At 38.3% G+C, this 13,856-nt stretch overlaps 1 protein-coding gene across 8 annotated transcripts in view; it reads left to right on the forward strand.

Moving 5' to 3' along the window:
* SOX6 (SRY-box transcription factor 6) overlaps nt 1–13,646 on the forward strand; it is a 124,755-nt gene extending 111,109 nt beyond the window's left edge. For all 8 annotated transcript variants that reach the window (XM_058446230.1, XM_058446226.1, XM_058446229.1 and 5 more), the window contains 2 exons: nt 171–387; nt 12,984–13,646. In XM_058446230.1, the coding sequence (XP_058302213.1) occupies nt 171–387; nt 12,984–13,287 (521 nt within the window). In that variant the 3' untranslated portion in view covers nt 13,288–13,646. The remainder of the gene's footprint in view (nt 1–170; nt 388–12,983) is intronic.
* The last annotated feature ends 210 nt before the right edge of the window (nt 13,647–13,856 follow it).

Consider the following 13,856-nt stretch of genomic DNA (forward strand, 5'->3'; position numbering starts at 1 on the left):
TGTTCTTTGTGCTATAGACTAAAAGTATAGTTGGGACAGCCAGTGGTATGTGGTAATTGGAGCCACCCAGCGCACAGATGAGTGAAGTGGTGGGAAGGTATATCTAGTTGTGTTTGCCTAGAATATGTTGCCTTGACCACTTGGGTACTTAAGGCTATTTTTATTTCTAGGATCTCGCTGGAAATCAATGTCCAACCAGGAGAAGCAACCTTATTATGAAGAGCAGGCCCGGCTAAGCAAGATCCATTTGGAGAAGTACCCAAACTATAAATACAAACCCCGACCGAAACGCACCTGCATTGTTGATGGCAAAAAGCTTAGGATTGGGGAGTATAAGCAACTGATGAGGTCTCGGAGACAGGAGATGAGGCAGTTCTTTACTGTGGGGTAAGTATTCCTGAATTTAGCCACCTGGGCTTTACTTTTGCAGTAAGTAACTATAGGATGACTACTGGCAGTATGTTTGGGAAGGAGATTAGGGAAAGAGGAGGTTGTGGCATACTGAAGGGGCTTGGCCATGAGAATCTTTGCTGTGTCATAGGGGCACTGCCTTGCACCATGGCTTTTGCTCAAATCAAGCCAAACCTCGAACAGTTCACTCCCAGCTGATCACCCCTGTCATTGTCTCCCAAGCCAATTTAAGATGCTCAGTGCCCACACACAGAGTTTCTGGTAGTTTATTTAAGCAGACGCACAGGGAGAAAAAATAAAAACTAACCTTCAGAAATCCCCAGAACCTTCCCAGCTTCTCTGGGTGGTGCTTCTGACTCTAATCACAATAGTCTGCTTTTGTTGTGGGATCTACCACAAGATAATTGGCCTTGACATTGGTTAGAGGACCTCGTTTTGGCATAAGATCCAGAACTCCTGTTGCAGTAAATTATTCTGTGGTGGGAGCAGTAACAATGTATATTTTCTTGCTTAAATCAGAAACTAGACATGCTTTTGATATCTTCAAGTCTGATTTTATGTCATTTTGTTTAAAAATTAGGTAATAGATTTCTGGTATAAATTTTGACTTGGCTGACTGGCTGTCTGCATTCAAAAGAGGCCCCTCATAACCACAGTAGTCAGGATAAGTGGGGATGCAGATGACTGTAGATTCCAGCATACCCAGACCTAGAAGCACAGCAGAGTGGCAAACCCAGAGGGCCATTTGAGGCACAGACCTGAAGCAGCTGGACTCAGAGTAGGGAAACACTTGGGAAAGAGCTTGAGAGAGAGAAGCGGAGGAAGCAAGAGGGAAGTTGCATTTGCTGTGAACTTGGAGGAGAATTGAGGAGCTGTGCTGTGCCAGGAAACTGAGAGCTTCACTTGAAGGTAGAAAAAGAGGTACCTTAAAGGAGAAGTAAAGAGCTATTTACTTTTAAGGGCACTCAAGAGGTAACCCCGTGGAACAAAAAGTTGGTTTCAGAGCATGTGTTTAAAAGGAATAGTAAATATAGTAAGAAAACAAAGCCAATGAAAGTAGTCTGGGTCATGAATCTGTGCAATACACTGCAGTGTTTTCGGGAGGAGCGTGGGCTTTGGGGTTTGACTGCTGGGGTTCACATACTGACTGTGCCACTTACCTGGGCAAGTTATTTAACTTCTCTAACTTTTGTTTTCTCATGTGTAAAATGAAACGAATAGTGGAAACTATCTTGTATGATTGTTGAGAGGATCCAGTGAAACAACGCTTTTAAAAGTACTTTATATAGTGCTTAATACGATATCAATAAAGGTGAACTCTAGCATTATCATTACTGTTTAATATGTATTTCCTATTACAGAAAACCGTATTTTATATCACACCAGATGATCAATGAATTTCTTTATACCACAGCAGAAACTTTTAGAGGTAGAGAGAAGCTTAAGCCACTTTATTATAAAAGATCCCAGTATGTTAATAAATGAAGACATGACAAAATAGGATTATCAAATTCCTCTATATTATAAATGTTTGCATTTTTAAAGGTAATGCGTTTAATGCTAAAAAGGGCAATGTGGTATAATTGGGCTATTCAGCTGCTAATTAGAGGATCTATGAAAAATACTAATTCATAGTCCACTTTAAGATTGTGTGATAAACAATCTCTTTTAATCCCATTAGTACACCTCTAAGATTGTATATAATCTCTTTTGAACAATCCAAAGTTTAAGTTTGGGACCTTTTGTGATTCTTGCCCTTGTCCTCAGTCATGTTCCCTGTGTATGTAGTGATACATAGTGGGGCTGTTCCGCCAGTCTGGAAGGCTACTAAAGGTACTGTTTTAATACCTTGGCATAATACTTATTTGAAAATATGAGTTGCAGTAATACTATTGAATTTAGTTCCCTTTACTAAAGGGTACATTAAAACAGCTCTAGATCAAAATACCACAACATGTACCCATGCATGTAAAAATAAAAAACTAAAACAATTTAATAACATCTATTATTTATTGACTATCTAGTGTATACTAGGATTTTAGATATATAAGTCACGTAATTCTCTAAATAAGATAAAGAAGTTGAGTTTTAGAGAGTTTCTATGGCTACAGAAAGGTGATAAAGAGCAAAGGTTCAAATTCAGGTCTTGGCCCCCATCATGCCAAATGACTGAGGAACTGTCTTTACTACTTTGTCTCAAAATATGCCTCATAGCCCTATGCTGGCAGTCGTGAATGTGGCTATGCCATCTGAGCAAGAGCTCTTAGCACTTGGAGAAAATGAATTCTCTGCTTGTGGTATATAGTGCATAAAAAGAGCTTTGAAATTTAGAGACTAAGTATCCTGTTCTCGATAGTGTAGAACAGTCCTTTATGGAAGGATCATTTTAGACTGCAGAATAGGGCTACTGAAGTGCAGGCAATGATCAGAATGTCTTATTCTTTAATCTCAGTGCTGAGCGTTTTCCTCTGCCCAGCTTTGATAATACTTGCTACGTAGAGTCAGGTGTTATTTCTGCTTAAGGATTTGTATTCTCTTTTAAGTAGTTGTAGTTGATAGATTATTAATTTCCTGAGGTTTGTCTTTGGAAATTGATCTTTATTAGATATGAGGTTATTACCAGAGTTGAGCAAAAAAGAAACAAAAATTCAAATATTGCTATTGACGTCTTGATGGAATGGGTTGAGATCAATTTTTATAGCTGATTTCGAAAAGACATGCATAACTTTCAAGCCAATAAAATTGCATATACTGCTCAACATTTTCATGCATTTTACTGACTACACAACTGTGGCTGATGAGTTAGTTTTTTTTATTACTTAGCTATTATGAAATGAATTTATCAATAATATGGAAGGGAGAAATGTTAGCTCTTGCCTTGGTTTTAACCTCTTCAGTTCGCAGAGTAAGTATCAGAATGTTGTAATAATCCAGATAATAAATGTGTGTGTGTGTGTGTGTGTGTGTGTGTATAACACACTATTATATGCTAATCTATTCATGTATGTATCTGGCTTTGTAGATTTGTTTGTATGTATCTGGCTTCTCCAACTACAGAATTCTCTGAAACTCGTGTACAGAAATAATGCCTCATGTACTATACTAATTTAGTAAAATGTTGGACACATAGCTGGTTTCAAATAGGCCCTTACCAATTCTCAGTGTGGTATCCAGAATATTCCCTCTACTATTAATGTAGAGGGAATATTCATTAGGGTACATATAGCTACAGTGATATCTTCCCAAAGAACTGCGACCAAATATACTTCCATTTATTTGAAACTTATTTGGTAATTTACCTATGAACTCATAGAGAATTATGCAGGTACATTCAGCCCTCTGTATCTGTGTGGATTCAACCAATTGTGGATCAAAAATATTTTTTAAAAAATTCGAGAAAATGTTACATTATTGCTAAAGTACACTATGTAGTTAGGTCTACAGTGGTTGCATCTGTATGGAACATCTACAGACTTTTTTTTTGTTGCGTTTATTTCCTAAACAATTCAGTAAAACAAGTGTTTACATAACATTTATATTGTATTAGCTATTATAAATAATGAGATTGTTTAAAGTATATAGGAGATGTTTGTAGGTTATATGCAAATACTATACCACTTTATAAAAGGGACTTGGCATCCTCGGATTTTGTTATCTGTGGGGGTCCTGGAACCAATCCCCCATGATACAGATGTAAAACTACTATAAAATATTAAATTTGGGGCTAATTTAGCAATGATAAAGATAGATTATTGAATACTTACTGTGTGCTGTGTACTCTGCTGAGTGGATTATACAGATTATTGCAAATACAAGAAATTTACAAGATAGGGAATATCATTCTCACTATACAATTGAAAAATGCAATGTTCAGAGATGTTAAATAATTTGTCTAAGGCCACACAGCTAGTAAATGGCCAAGCTGAGATGTAAACCAGGCTTATGTGAATGTGAAACATATGTCCCTTTTACCAAAGGACATTGGTAAGGACATGACATTACACACCCAGAGGCGGTATAGTGTTGTGGGTAAGAGCATCAATTCTGGAGTCAGACTAGTCTGGCTCAAATACTGGATCTGCACCTTCTTGGCTGTAGGAACTAACACATGGCAATCTTTATTCCTCTGAACTCTCCCCTTGCCCTTGGGAAATATTTAATCTCTCTCTACCCGGTTTCCTCATATGTAGAATGAGAATGACAATACCAATGACATATGCAGGACTCTTCTTGAAGACTGAGTAACTTACTGTTTGTAAAGTGCTTAGAACATTGCCTGGCATATGAAAAGCTTTAAATTCAAGTAAATATTATTATTCTAGAAAAATAATACTGTGTGCCAAGTACATATTCTATGTTATATTACAATAATTATTTTAGTGCCTTGTACTATAAGTGATTTGAACATTTGCCATTTTAATCTTAATTTTAAAGAGGTTGAATCAATCCTATTTAAGACACTTATAAAATACAATTACATTAGCATAGATTAGGCATGCTTTTTTAAGTATTGTCCTCCTGTAAAGACCCTGGATTAGAACATTCAATAGGTAAAGTGAACAGATTATTATTATTTCTGTTCCTTCCTGCAGTATCAGCTACAGAGATATGTGACATATAGGCTTATCTCCTAATGAAACAAACTTCCTTGTCTTTATTTATACACTTTGAAGGGTCTGAAGGGTCAGCAAACAATGGGGCTTTGCCAGCATAAATATGTAGTTACTTTGTAATTGGCAAAGCTAGATTACACTCCAGAAATATTCCTGTAATTTGGAAGTCATGTAGCGATGGTGGGCTCTATCAGGGCCAGCTTTTACTCTTTACTTAGACTGGGAGGAAGGGCTCTTAAATATCTCTGTTCACATCAACTCATGTATATACTTTTACAAACATCCACAAATGCTGTTTTGATGTGCACATTCATTATTTGTAAAGCCCAATACCTGCCAGCTATTCTTGTTTGTGAAATCTGCAGTGTTTGAATTTTTACTTTGAAATTGATCTATAAAGGAAGGAAAAAATGCTTTTTAGGAAAGCAATTTCTGATAGACAAAGCTTGAGCCTGCTGGCTGGATTTCTTATTTTGTTCATTGATTCGTTAGTCAATTGGTAAGGGCCTATTTGAAACCAGCTATGTGTCCAACACTTTACTAAATTAATATGGTACATGAGGCATTATTTGTGTACACATGAGTTTCAGAGAATTCTGTAGTTGGAGAAGCCAGATACATACATGAATAGATTAGCATATAATAGTGTCTTATACACACACATACACACCCAAGACATGGCACAGCACTGCATATAACATATAATGAACTACTAATCTTCATTTTGTAGACAAGAGCAAATAAAGCTCAGAGGAAGAGAGATTATTATGCATTATGGCCAAGCATGGGACATTCTTGAGGAAGGGACTTGAAGTTTGGGTTGGTCAGACTTATGGGAAGTAGGTTCCCGCTTTAGCATAGAGGAGATCATGAACACCTGGGGGAAAATGTGGATATATTCAATAGTAAAAAAAAGGAAGCAGCCTAAGGCTTTTTCCTGGCAGTAAAGAAAACATAAGATGGGTAGGGTGGAGCAAGATTTTGGAAGCCATTGAAAGCCAGGTTTCTTCAACTGTAATTAGCTATGCACAGTTAGTGGTTTTTTTTAGTCTCTTTTTATGCTGATAATGATAAAAGAGAGCAAGATCAGCGTGATGGTTAGCTTCTGATTTTGCATCCACAGAATTAGTTGCAACATAGAAGGGGCCTCAGATGTTATATACTTCAAGCCATTGGAGGAGTCTTCCCTAAGTTCTTGAACTCTTCCAGGGGTAGAGAGCTCACTGCTTCCCAAGGGAGCTAGTTCCTTTGTGGAACATTTCCTAATACTAGAAAGTTTTCTTTTCTGTTAACTAAGCCATAATCTGCCTTCCTCCTACTTTGCAGGTTGGTTCTAATCTTCTTCTTTCATGTCTCCTAGAACAAATCTCCCCTTTATTTATGAGAATAACCATTCAAGCATCTAAAGATGGTTATTTTCATACAGCTAGTCTCATTACATCTTTTCTTCCCTGAAATAGATTACCTAGGATTTTCATTTGTTTTTGTCTCATTCATTCATTCATCCTATGTATTTAACAGATATTTACTGAGTGCCTCCTATGTTACAAGCAGTCTGAGTTCTGGAACTATGTCAGTGAAAATTTTTGTCTCATGAAGCTTATATTCTAGTGATAGAATTCAAACAAATAAAAAATAAATAAATAAATAAATAATAGTGAGAGGTGTCTTAGAACACAGTAAAGTAGGGAAAGGGATAGGAAGTTTCAGCGTATAGGGTGCAATTTTAAATAGGGCGGTCATGGAAAACCTCACTGAGAAGGCAACATTTGAGCAAAGGCCTGAGTAGGTAAGGAAGCAAGCTGTGCAGATATCTGGGAAATGTAGGCAGAGAGAACAGCAATTGCAAAGGTTTTGAGGCGAGATTGTGCCTAGCTCGTTCCAAGAAGGAATAAAGAGGCCAGAATGACAGGAGCAAAGTGAGTAGATAGGAAGAGTAGTAGAAAAGACTTGTAAGCCATAGTCTTCATAACAAGGAACCAAGTTATGAAAAGACTTGTAAGACATTGTGAAGACTTTGTATTTGACCCTGAGTGAGATGGAAAGGCATTGATGAGTTTTAAGCAGAGGAATGCTTTCATATGACTTAGGTTTTGAAAGGATCACTCTATCTGCTATGTTGAGAATTTTCTGAAGGGAGAATGGCCTGTAGCAAGGAAGCCAGCCTCCTACAATAAACCAGATTGGAGTTGATGGTGGTTTGTTCCAGGTTTGTAGGGGTGGAGGTGGTAAGAAGTAGATGGGTTCTAGATGTATTCCTGAAGAAGAACCAATAGGATTTGCTGATCAATTGGATACAGAGTTTGAAAGAAATATAGTTATCATAGATTGGCCTATTCAGCTGGAAGGATGAAGTAATCATTAACCAAGAACAGGATGGCCATGAGAGGGGCAGGTATGTGGGAGAATGATCAGGACTTTAAGTTCTGCACCTATAAGGTTGAGACAGCATTTAGACATCCAAATCAAATAAGCAGTTTTATATATATATATATATATATATATAATATATTTATAAAATATATATAAAATAAGCAGTTATATATATAAAATAAGCATATATACGCTTATATATATGCTCATATATATAAAATAAGCATTATATATATGCTTATTTTATATATATATATCTATATATATGAGTCTAGAATTTAGGAGCGAAGGGCTTACTGGAGATATAAATTGGGATGTTGTCAGCATATAGATAATATTTAAAGCCATGGAATTAGATGAAATCACCAAGGGAATAAATTTAGATAGAGAAGAGAAGAAGCAAGGACTCAATCCATGGGGACTTCGGTGCTTAGATGGCAGGGAGATGGGAAGGAAGAGCATGGGAACGTAGAAGGAGCAGCCAATGAGATAGGAGGAACACCAGGAGGGTGTGGAATCTGAGACAACAAGTGAATAAAATATTTCAGCAAGGAGAAAATGATCAGCTATATCAAATGCTGCCCGTGTTATAGATCTGGGTAACATGAGGACCAAGAACTGACTTTTGGATTTAACAATATGAAGATTATTGATGGTGTGACTTTCATAAGCTCTGTTTCAGTGGTGTATTGGGAGTGATTGAAGTGGGTTTAAGAAAGAATTGAGTAGAAGAAATGAAGAAAGACAACTTTTTAAAGAGTTTTGCTTTAAAGGATATCAAAGAAATGGAGCAAGAGCTGGAGGGGGACATGTGCCAAGAGAGAGGTTTTTGGTTTTGTTTTTTATGGTACGAGTGATTATAGCATGTTTGGTGGGAATTCTATACAAAATTAATGATTCAGATGGGAGAGACAATTGCTGGAGAGATATCTTTAGTAAACAAACACAGATAGTTTCAGTGCACAAGCAGCGGGGTTAGCCTTATATTGGATTATGAACTGATTCAAAATATGGAAAAGCAGGCAGAGAATGGGGCACAGATACAGGGAGGCCTGTCAATGTGACAGTGGGAGTTTGTGAAAAGTTTCTTCTGATTGCTTCTAATTTCCCCATGAAATAGAAAGCCAGGCCATTAGCTTGGAGTGAGAAAGGGGGAGAAGAAGTTGGATATTTGGGGAAAGCTAAGAAGGTAAGGAGTAATTGTCTAGGAGGCTAAGAGAAGGAGTGGGCTAGGACAATGTGCAATATGATGGCTGAACAGCACCAGAGGCCTATTTGAAGTACAGCATTGTAAATTTAGAGACTAGTAAGTATGGCAGTGTCTTTTCTCCAGCCAAGTTCAGCTGTGTGGCTAAACAGAGTAGGCAGAGAGTTAAACTGAACTAAAGTTGGAGTTTTGCTATGTAAGAGAATGGAGAGTGTCTGCAAGGGAGTGAGTTAGCATGGAATTGGAACTGGGTAAAGAGGTAAGGGGGGGGCACAAGCAGGGATAGGCTCAAGTAACTGAGGGCAGTGAAGGTGGGTTGAAGGATCAGGAAACCGTAGCTCCTCAGACGGGGTGGGGAGTGAAATCATAAACTGGGTACTAAAGGGAGAAAACTAGAAAAATAAGATGTGGTGGTTAGAGAGTGGGATATTTAAAACTGAGATTAGCGAGGAGTGACAGATGAAAAGACAAGGTCCACTGTATGACAAGAGAGGGAGCAACTAAGATAGGGAGGGGCCCAGATTATCACAGTGGTGGGGAGGTCACACTGAGATAGTCAGGTGTTGGAATGAACATCTACAGAGATAGCAAAGACATCAAGGATCGTGGCAGAGGTTATGTTGAAGAGACAGCAACAGTGAGCCAGGAGCTAACATCTTTAAGGAATGAGGGGGATTGATCAGGCAGGGGGTAGATAAAGGTATGAGTGGGTGACATAGTCTGGTGACATGAGATTCAAAGATGAGATTTTTAGGATGGAGGGATTAAAAAGTAGGTTGGAAGATACAATGAGGAGCTAAGAAGGGAACTACCCCACCTCCAGGCCCACTTGTGTGAGGGGCATGGAAAACAAATAACCAACTCTTCCGAGGGCCTTAGGGAGACTCGTGGCCTAGAGAGAGAGCCAAGTTTCAGTTAGAGCAAGAAGGTGAGTCAGTAAGGACTGACAGTTGAGTTCCAGAGGGTGTAATGGAAATATTTCAGGACTTAGAGAAAGGAGGGAGTTATGGTTAGAAAAAGGGTTATACAGAACCAAATGTTATTCTTTGGGGACTTTCTTGTTTTTAAACATTTCTTAGAAGATGTCAATGTTTTCCCTTCTCAGATGCCCTTCTCTACAGTTCTGTGGTAAAGAGGAAGTCCTCTCCTGGCCAGGCTTGTGAACCAGAGTATTGTTTTACAATTAACCGCCAATTCCAAATGGCTCCTGTGGGCCAGCACTCTCGGAGAGTCCAAAGCATTACCTTGTCATTTCCTTGGTGCTCCCCCAGACCTAGGACATGCTTGCTCTCTGTGAGGTTTACACCAGCTTCCCAAAGGAGGAAACGAAAGGGAATTAACATTTTCATCTACTCTATAATGTAATGCTTTGCATATATGTTCTTACTTAATCTTCACAGTCCTGTCAAATGTGATTGTTCTAATTTATAGACGAGGAGAGGCGATGTCAGTGATAATAATTAGCCTGCCCAGGATCACACAGCCAGTAACTGGTGCAGCTGGGATTAAACCCAAGCCATTCTGACTCCAAAACCTGAGCTCACCATACCACATAACCTTCTTCCCAGAAGGCTTGGAGAGGCAAAAATCATCTCTCACAGGGATAAGTTCTCACTCTAGCATTTATGTACAACCTCGAACAGTTGTATGTGAATGTGAGAACCTTACCAGAGCTGGACTCCCTTCATTTCCTCAAGGTGGGGAGTAACCCCTGGGTTTTTACCCTCACTGGCTTTTAGCACTGTCTGGGGGCTTAAAACAGCCATATTTATCTCTCCACTCCCCTCCCAGGGCTAGGCTTTTGAATATCATGCATCTCACTCTCACTCTAGAAAGTAAATTGTACAGATGTTTTATTTGCTTGTTTATTTATTTTTAGCATTCCATTACCAGCTTAAAGTCTGAACTATGTGGAGCCCAATGTAGAAGATTTTGATTCCGATTTAAATTGCTAAGTATTTTTCTGATAGTGTGAGCTTGCCTTTCTCACCCTGATCTTGATATGTACTAGAGAATTTGTGACACGGGGAAGGTTCGACTCCTGATTATGGTACTTGCGTGGCCTTGAAAAAACAGCTTGAATTTTCTGAACCTTAATTGGTCACTTCAGGTGTAAAAGAGGGAAAATGATACCTACCTCTCAGGCTTATCATGAAGATTCAAGAAGATAATGTAAAACACCTAAATATAGTTCCCAGCACATAATACGAGCTCAATTTAAATTTATTCAGTAGACCTATTGATATAGATATTCTGATAAAAATATTGCAAAAGGTGACCATCTATTCTTTGTGAAAAGAAAACGTATCATTTGATAGTGTGTTTTTATGCAGAGTTTGTATTACAGATCAGCTTGCCAAATTGGGAAATCTGTAAAATGGGTTAACATTGAAGTAAAAGCTTTCTTTCACTCTACACTCATAATTTGATTAAGGCAAAAACATTTTATTGCAGTTATCCAAATTCAGTAAAAAAATTAATGAGGCATTATAAGGTTAGCATAAAATTTAATTTGTGTTAATTTGCCCAAAACTTAGGAAGCCAGAAGTATACTGTTTTAAAATTTGATTCAATAAAAGGGAACTAATATTTTATATGATGTTTCTATACATAGATTTAGATTCCTCTATTATCTGCTTCCTTCAGGCAACCAAAAACTCACCATGAGAATCATAAAAACTGGATCAATGTCAAGTGCTTAGTGTCAACTAGGTGCTGACAGGCTCTACAGAAGTCAGGCATTTTTATGATATACAGTGAGCTTAGTGTATCTGTAGATTGAATATCTATAAAGGAAAGAGTGATGGGATTCAAGTCAGTCAATGGCTTAGATTCACATTCTGGCTCTGCTGGTTATTGAATGCAGGGCTTGAAGCAAGGTCTGATTTTCTTCATCTGGAAATGGAAAATATAATAACTTATGGGGTCATGATGTTAACTGGGTGAGTTGGTATACCTGAAAATATTTTATATGTTATGTTAGGGATATGATATGCCTTGTGGTGATTAAAAGAGGTTGCTAAATTCAGCGTGAACAGATATCTCGCAGAGTGTTTCTAAACCATCTCCATCCCTTCTCCCTCTGCCAGGCTGGAGGGCATGGAGGTCTTTGTGAGAAAATTATGTTCCTCTGGACATGTCAAAGAATGGCAGGTAGCTAAGCTACTTCTTCATAGATTCAGGATATTTTCCTGTTTGAATGAGATGGATAGAAAGTTTCAGTGATAATGTGTAGGGTGAGTAAGAATTGTCCAAGTGATAATTGACCTGAAGTCATGAGTACAAAAAGTGGAGGGACCTTCCAGAACTTCCCTGACCCCGGCTTGTATAAATATGTAGAAACTGAGGCTCCAAAAGGATAGTTACAATGACAACTTGAAACAAATTTCAACTATAATTTACTATCCATAAAAGATTGAGAAACTCTTGGTGAATATTGCATATATGAAAATAATATTTTAGCGATAGTCTCTGAGTTAGGTAGATCTTTCATTCCTGTGTACCAGTTATAATGCCTTAAGTGAAGTTGAGAGACAGTAATCATGTCTCCCTGCAGAGGAAGAGATTGACCTCCACAAAGGATCTGTTAAGTTTATTTAAACTAGGGTAACATTATGGAGGAATGAACTGGTGTCCAGGCCTTGCCACCCTCTGGGATCTAGGGTGAGGCAGCGTATCTGGTGTCTACTCTGCAACTCTACTCTTGAGTTGGAGAGCTCTCACTGCTCTTTACTCCCGACTCTCTTAATCCCAGCCCCAGTTCCAGCCCAGGGTCTCAGCAGTAATGACATCCAAGATGATCCTTCCACAGGGATTCTTTCTAACAAGTTCAGCCATGGAAATATGTAGACATTTACATGAATAACAAATAAATGCTTTGCTAAATCTCACTCTTTGGGACATGCTAGGTCCCTTCTCATCTTGATTTATACAGTTCTCAAACCAAGGTGAAGACACAAACCTGCTTAATAGTGTCATTATAATATGTTTCATGCCACTAGTCTAATTTTCAAAATGTGCCAGGAGATCTTCAAAAATTATCTCACATGTAACTTTGTGGAATTCACTACATCATTTGTTCCTAATGCCAGGTGTTATCCAAACTTTGCCATATTTACCAAGTTAAAAGAACCCTGCCTTTATGTTGCAAAATCGTCAGTAAATTCTTCCATCATGTTGTTTAACCCCTAACATAGCATCAAGGAAATTTGCAGGACTCCTCCAGGGAACACCTTTGTCACATTTTATTTGCTTAGAATGTTATTTAACATTTATTTAGGGCTGCCTTTGGAAAGTGTAGGGGGTGAATTCCAATGCCGTACATAGCACATATATAGATATTTCTCCCTTGTCTGATTTTGTTTTTTGAATCTATACAGGCAACAGCCTCAGATTCCAATCACCACAGGAACAGGTGTTGTGTATCCTGGTGCTATCACTATGGCAACTACCACACCATCGCCTCAGATGACATCTGACTGCTCTAGCACCTCGGCTAGCCCGGAGCCCAGCCTCCCGGTCATCCAGAGCACTTATGGTATGAAGACAGATGGCGGAAGCCTAGCTGGAAATGAAATGATTAATGGAGAGGATGAAATGGAAATGTATGACGACTATGAAGATGACCCCAAATCAGACTATAGCAGTGAAAATGAAGCCCCGGAGGCTGTCAGTGCCAACTGAGGAGTTTTTGTTTGCTGAATTAAAGTACTCTGACATTTCACCCTTCACCCCCGTCCCCAACAAAAAGTTATTAAAGAGCCCGCATGCATTTGTGGCTCCACAATTACATCAGCAGAATGGTCTTAATTGTTTCGTAAAGTGTGAGACAGATTAAGTTTTCCCTGATTTTTCATGAACTTGAGTTTTTTGTCGTTATTGTTATTGTTGTTGTTGTTTTTTTAATTTAGGTGAAGACATATTAAATATGAGACACCAGGACTTGAAACTTATCTCAACCCGTAGATGTCTTACAAGTCTTATATTTTTGTCTTACTTTTTGTTTCTTTTGGATGTTGATAAAGGTTTAAGTTACTGTTTTAGATGGGGTTAAACATTCTCACTCAGGTATGCTGTGCCGGCCTACAGGTTGTGAATGTGTTTTTATTCTGAATTATTTTAGAAAACAACTGAGGATTTCATATTGTGAAACAGAACAAGTCCACGGCGTGTGCAGCTGCATGTAGAGCATATTCAAAAGGCCTCGGAATTCCAATTTTCCATGTGTAGAGTTAAACTTTGAATGTGCCAAA

The sequence above is a fragment of the Hylobates moloch genome, unplaced genomic scaffold, assembly GCF_009828535.3.
Source record: "Hylobates moloch isolate HMO894 unplaced genomic scaffold, HMol_V3 SCAFFOLD_11, whole genome shotgun sequence".
Classification (NCBI taxonomy): Eukaryota; Metazoa; Chordata; class Mammalia; order Primates; family Hylobatidae; genus Hylobates; species Hylobates moloch.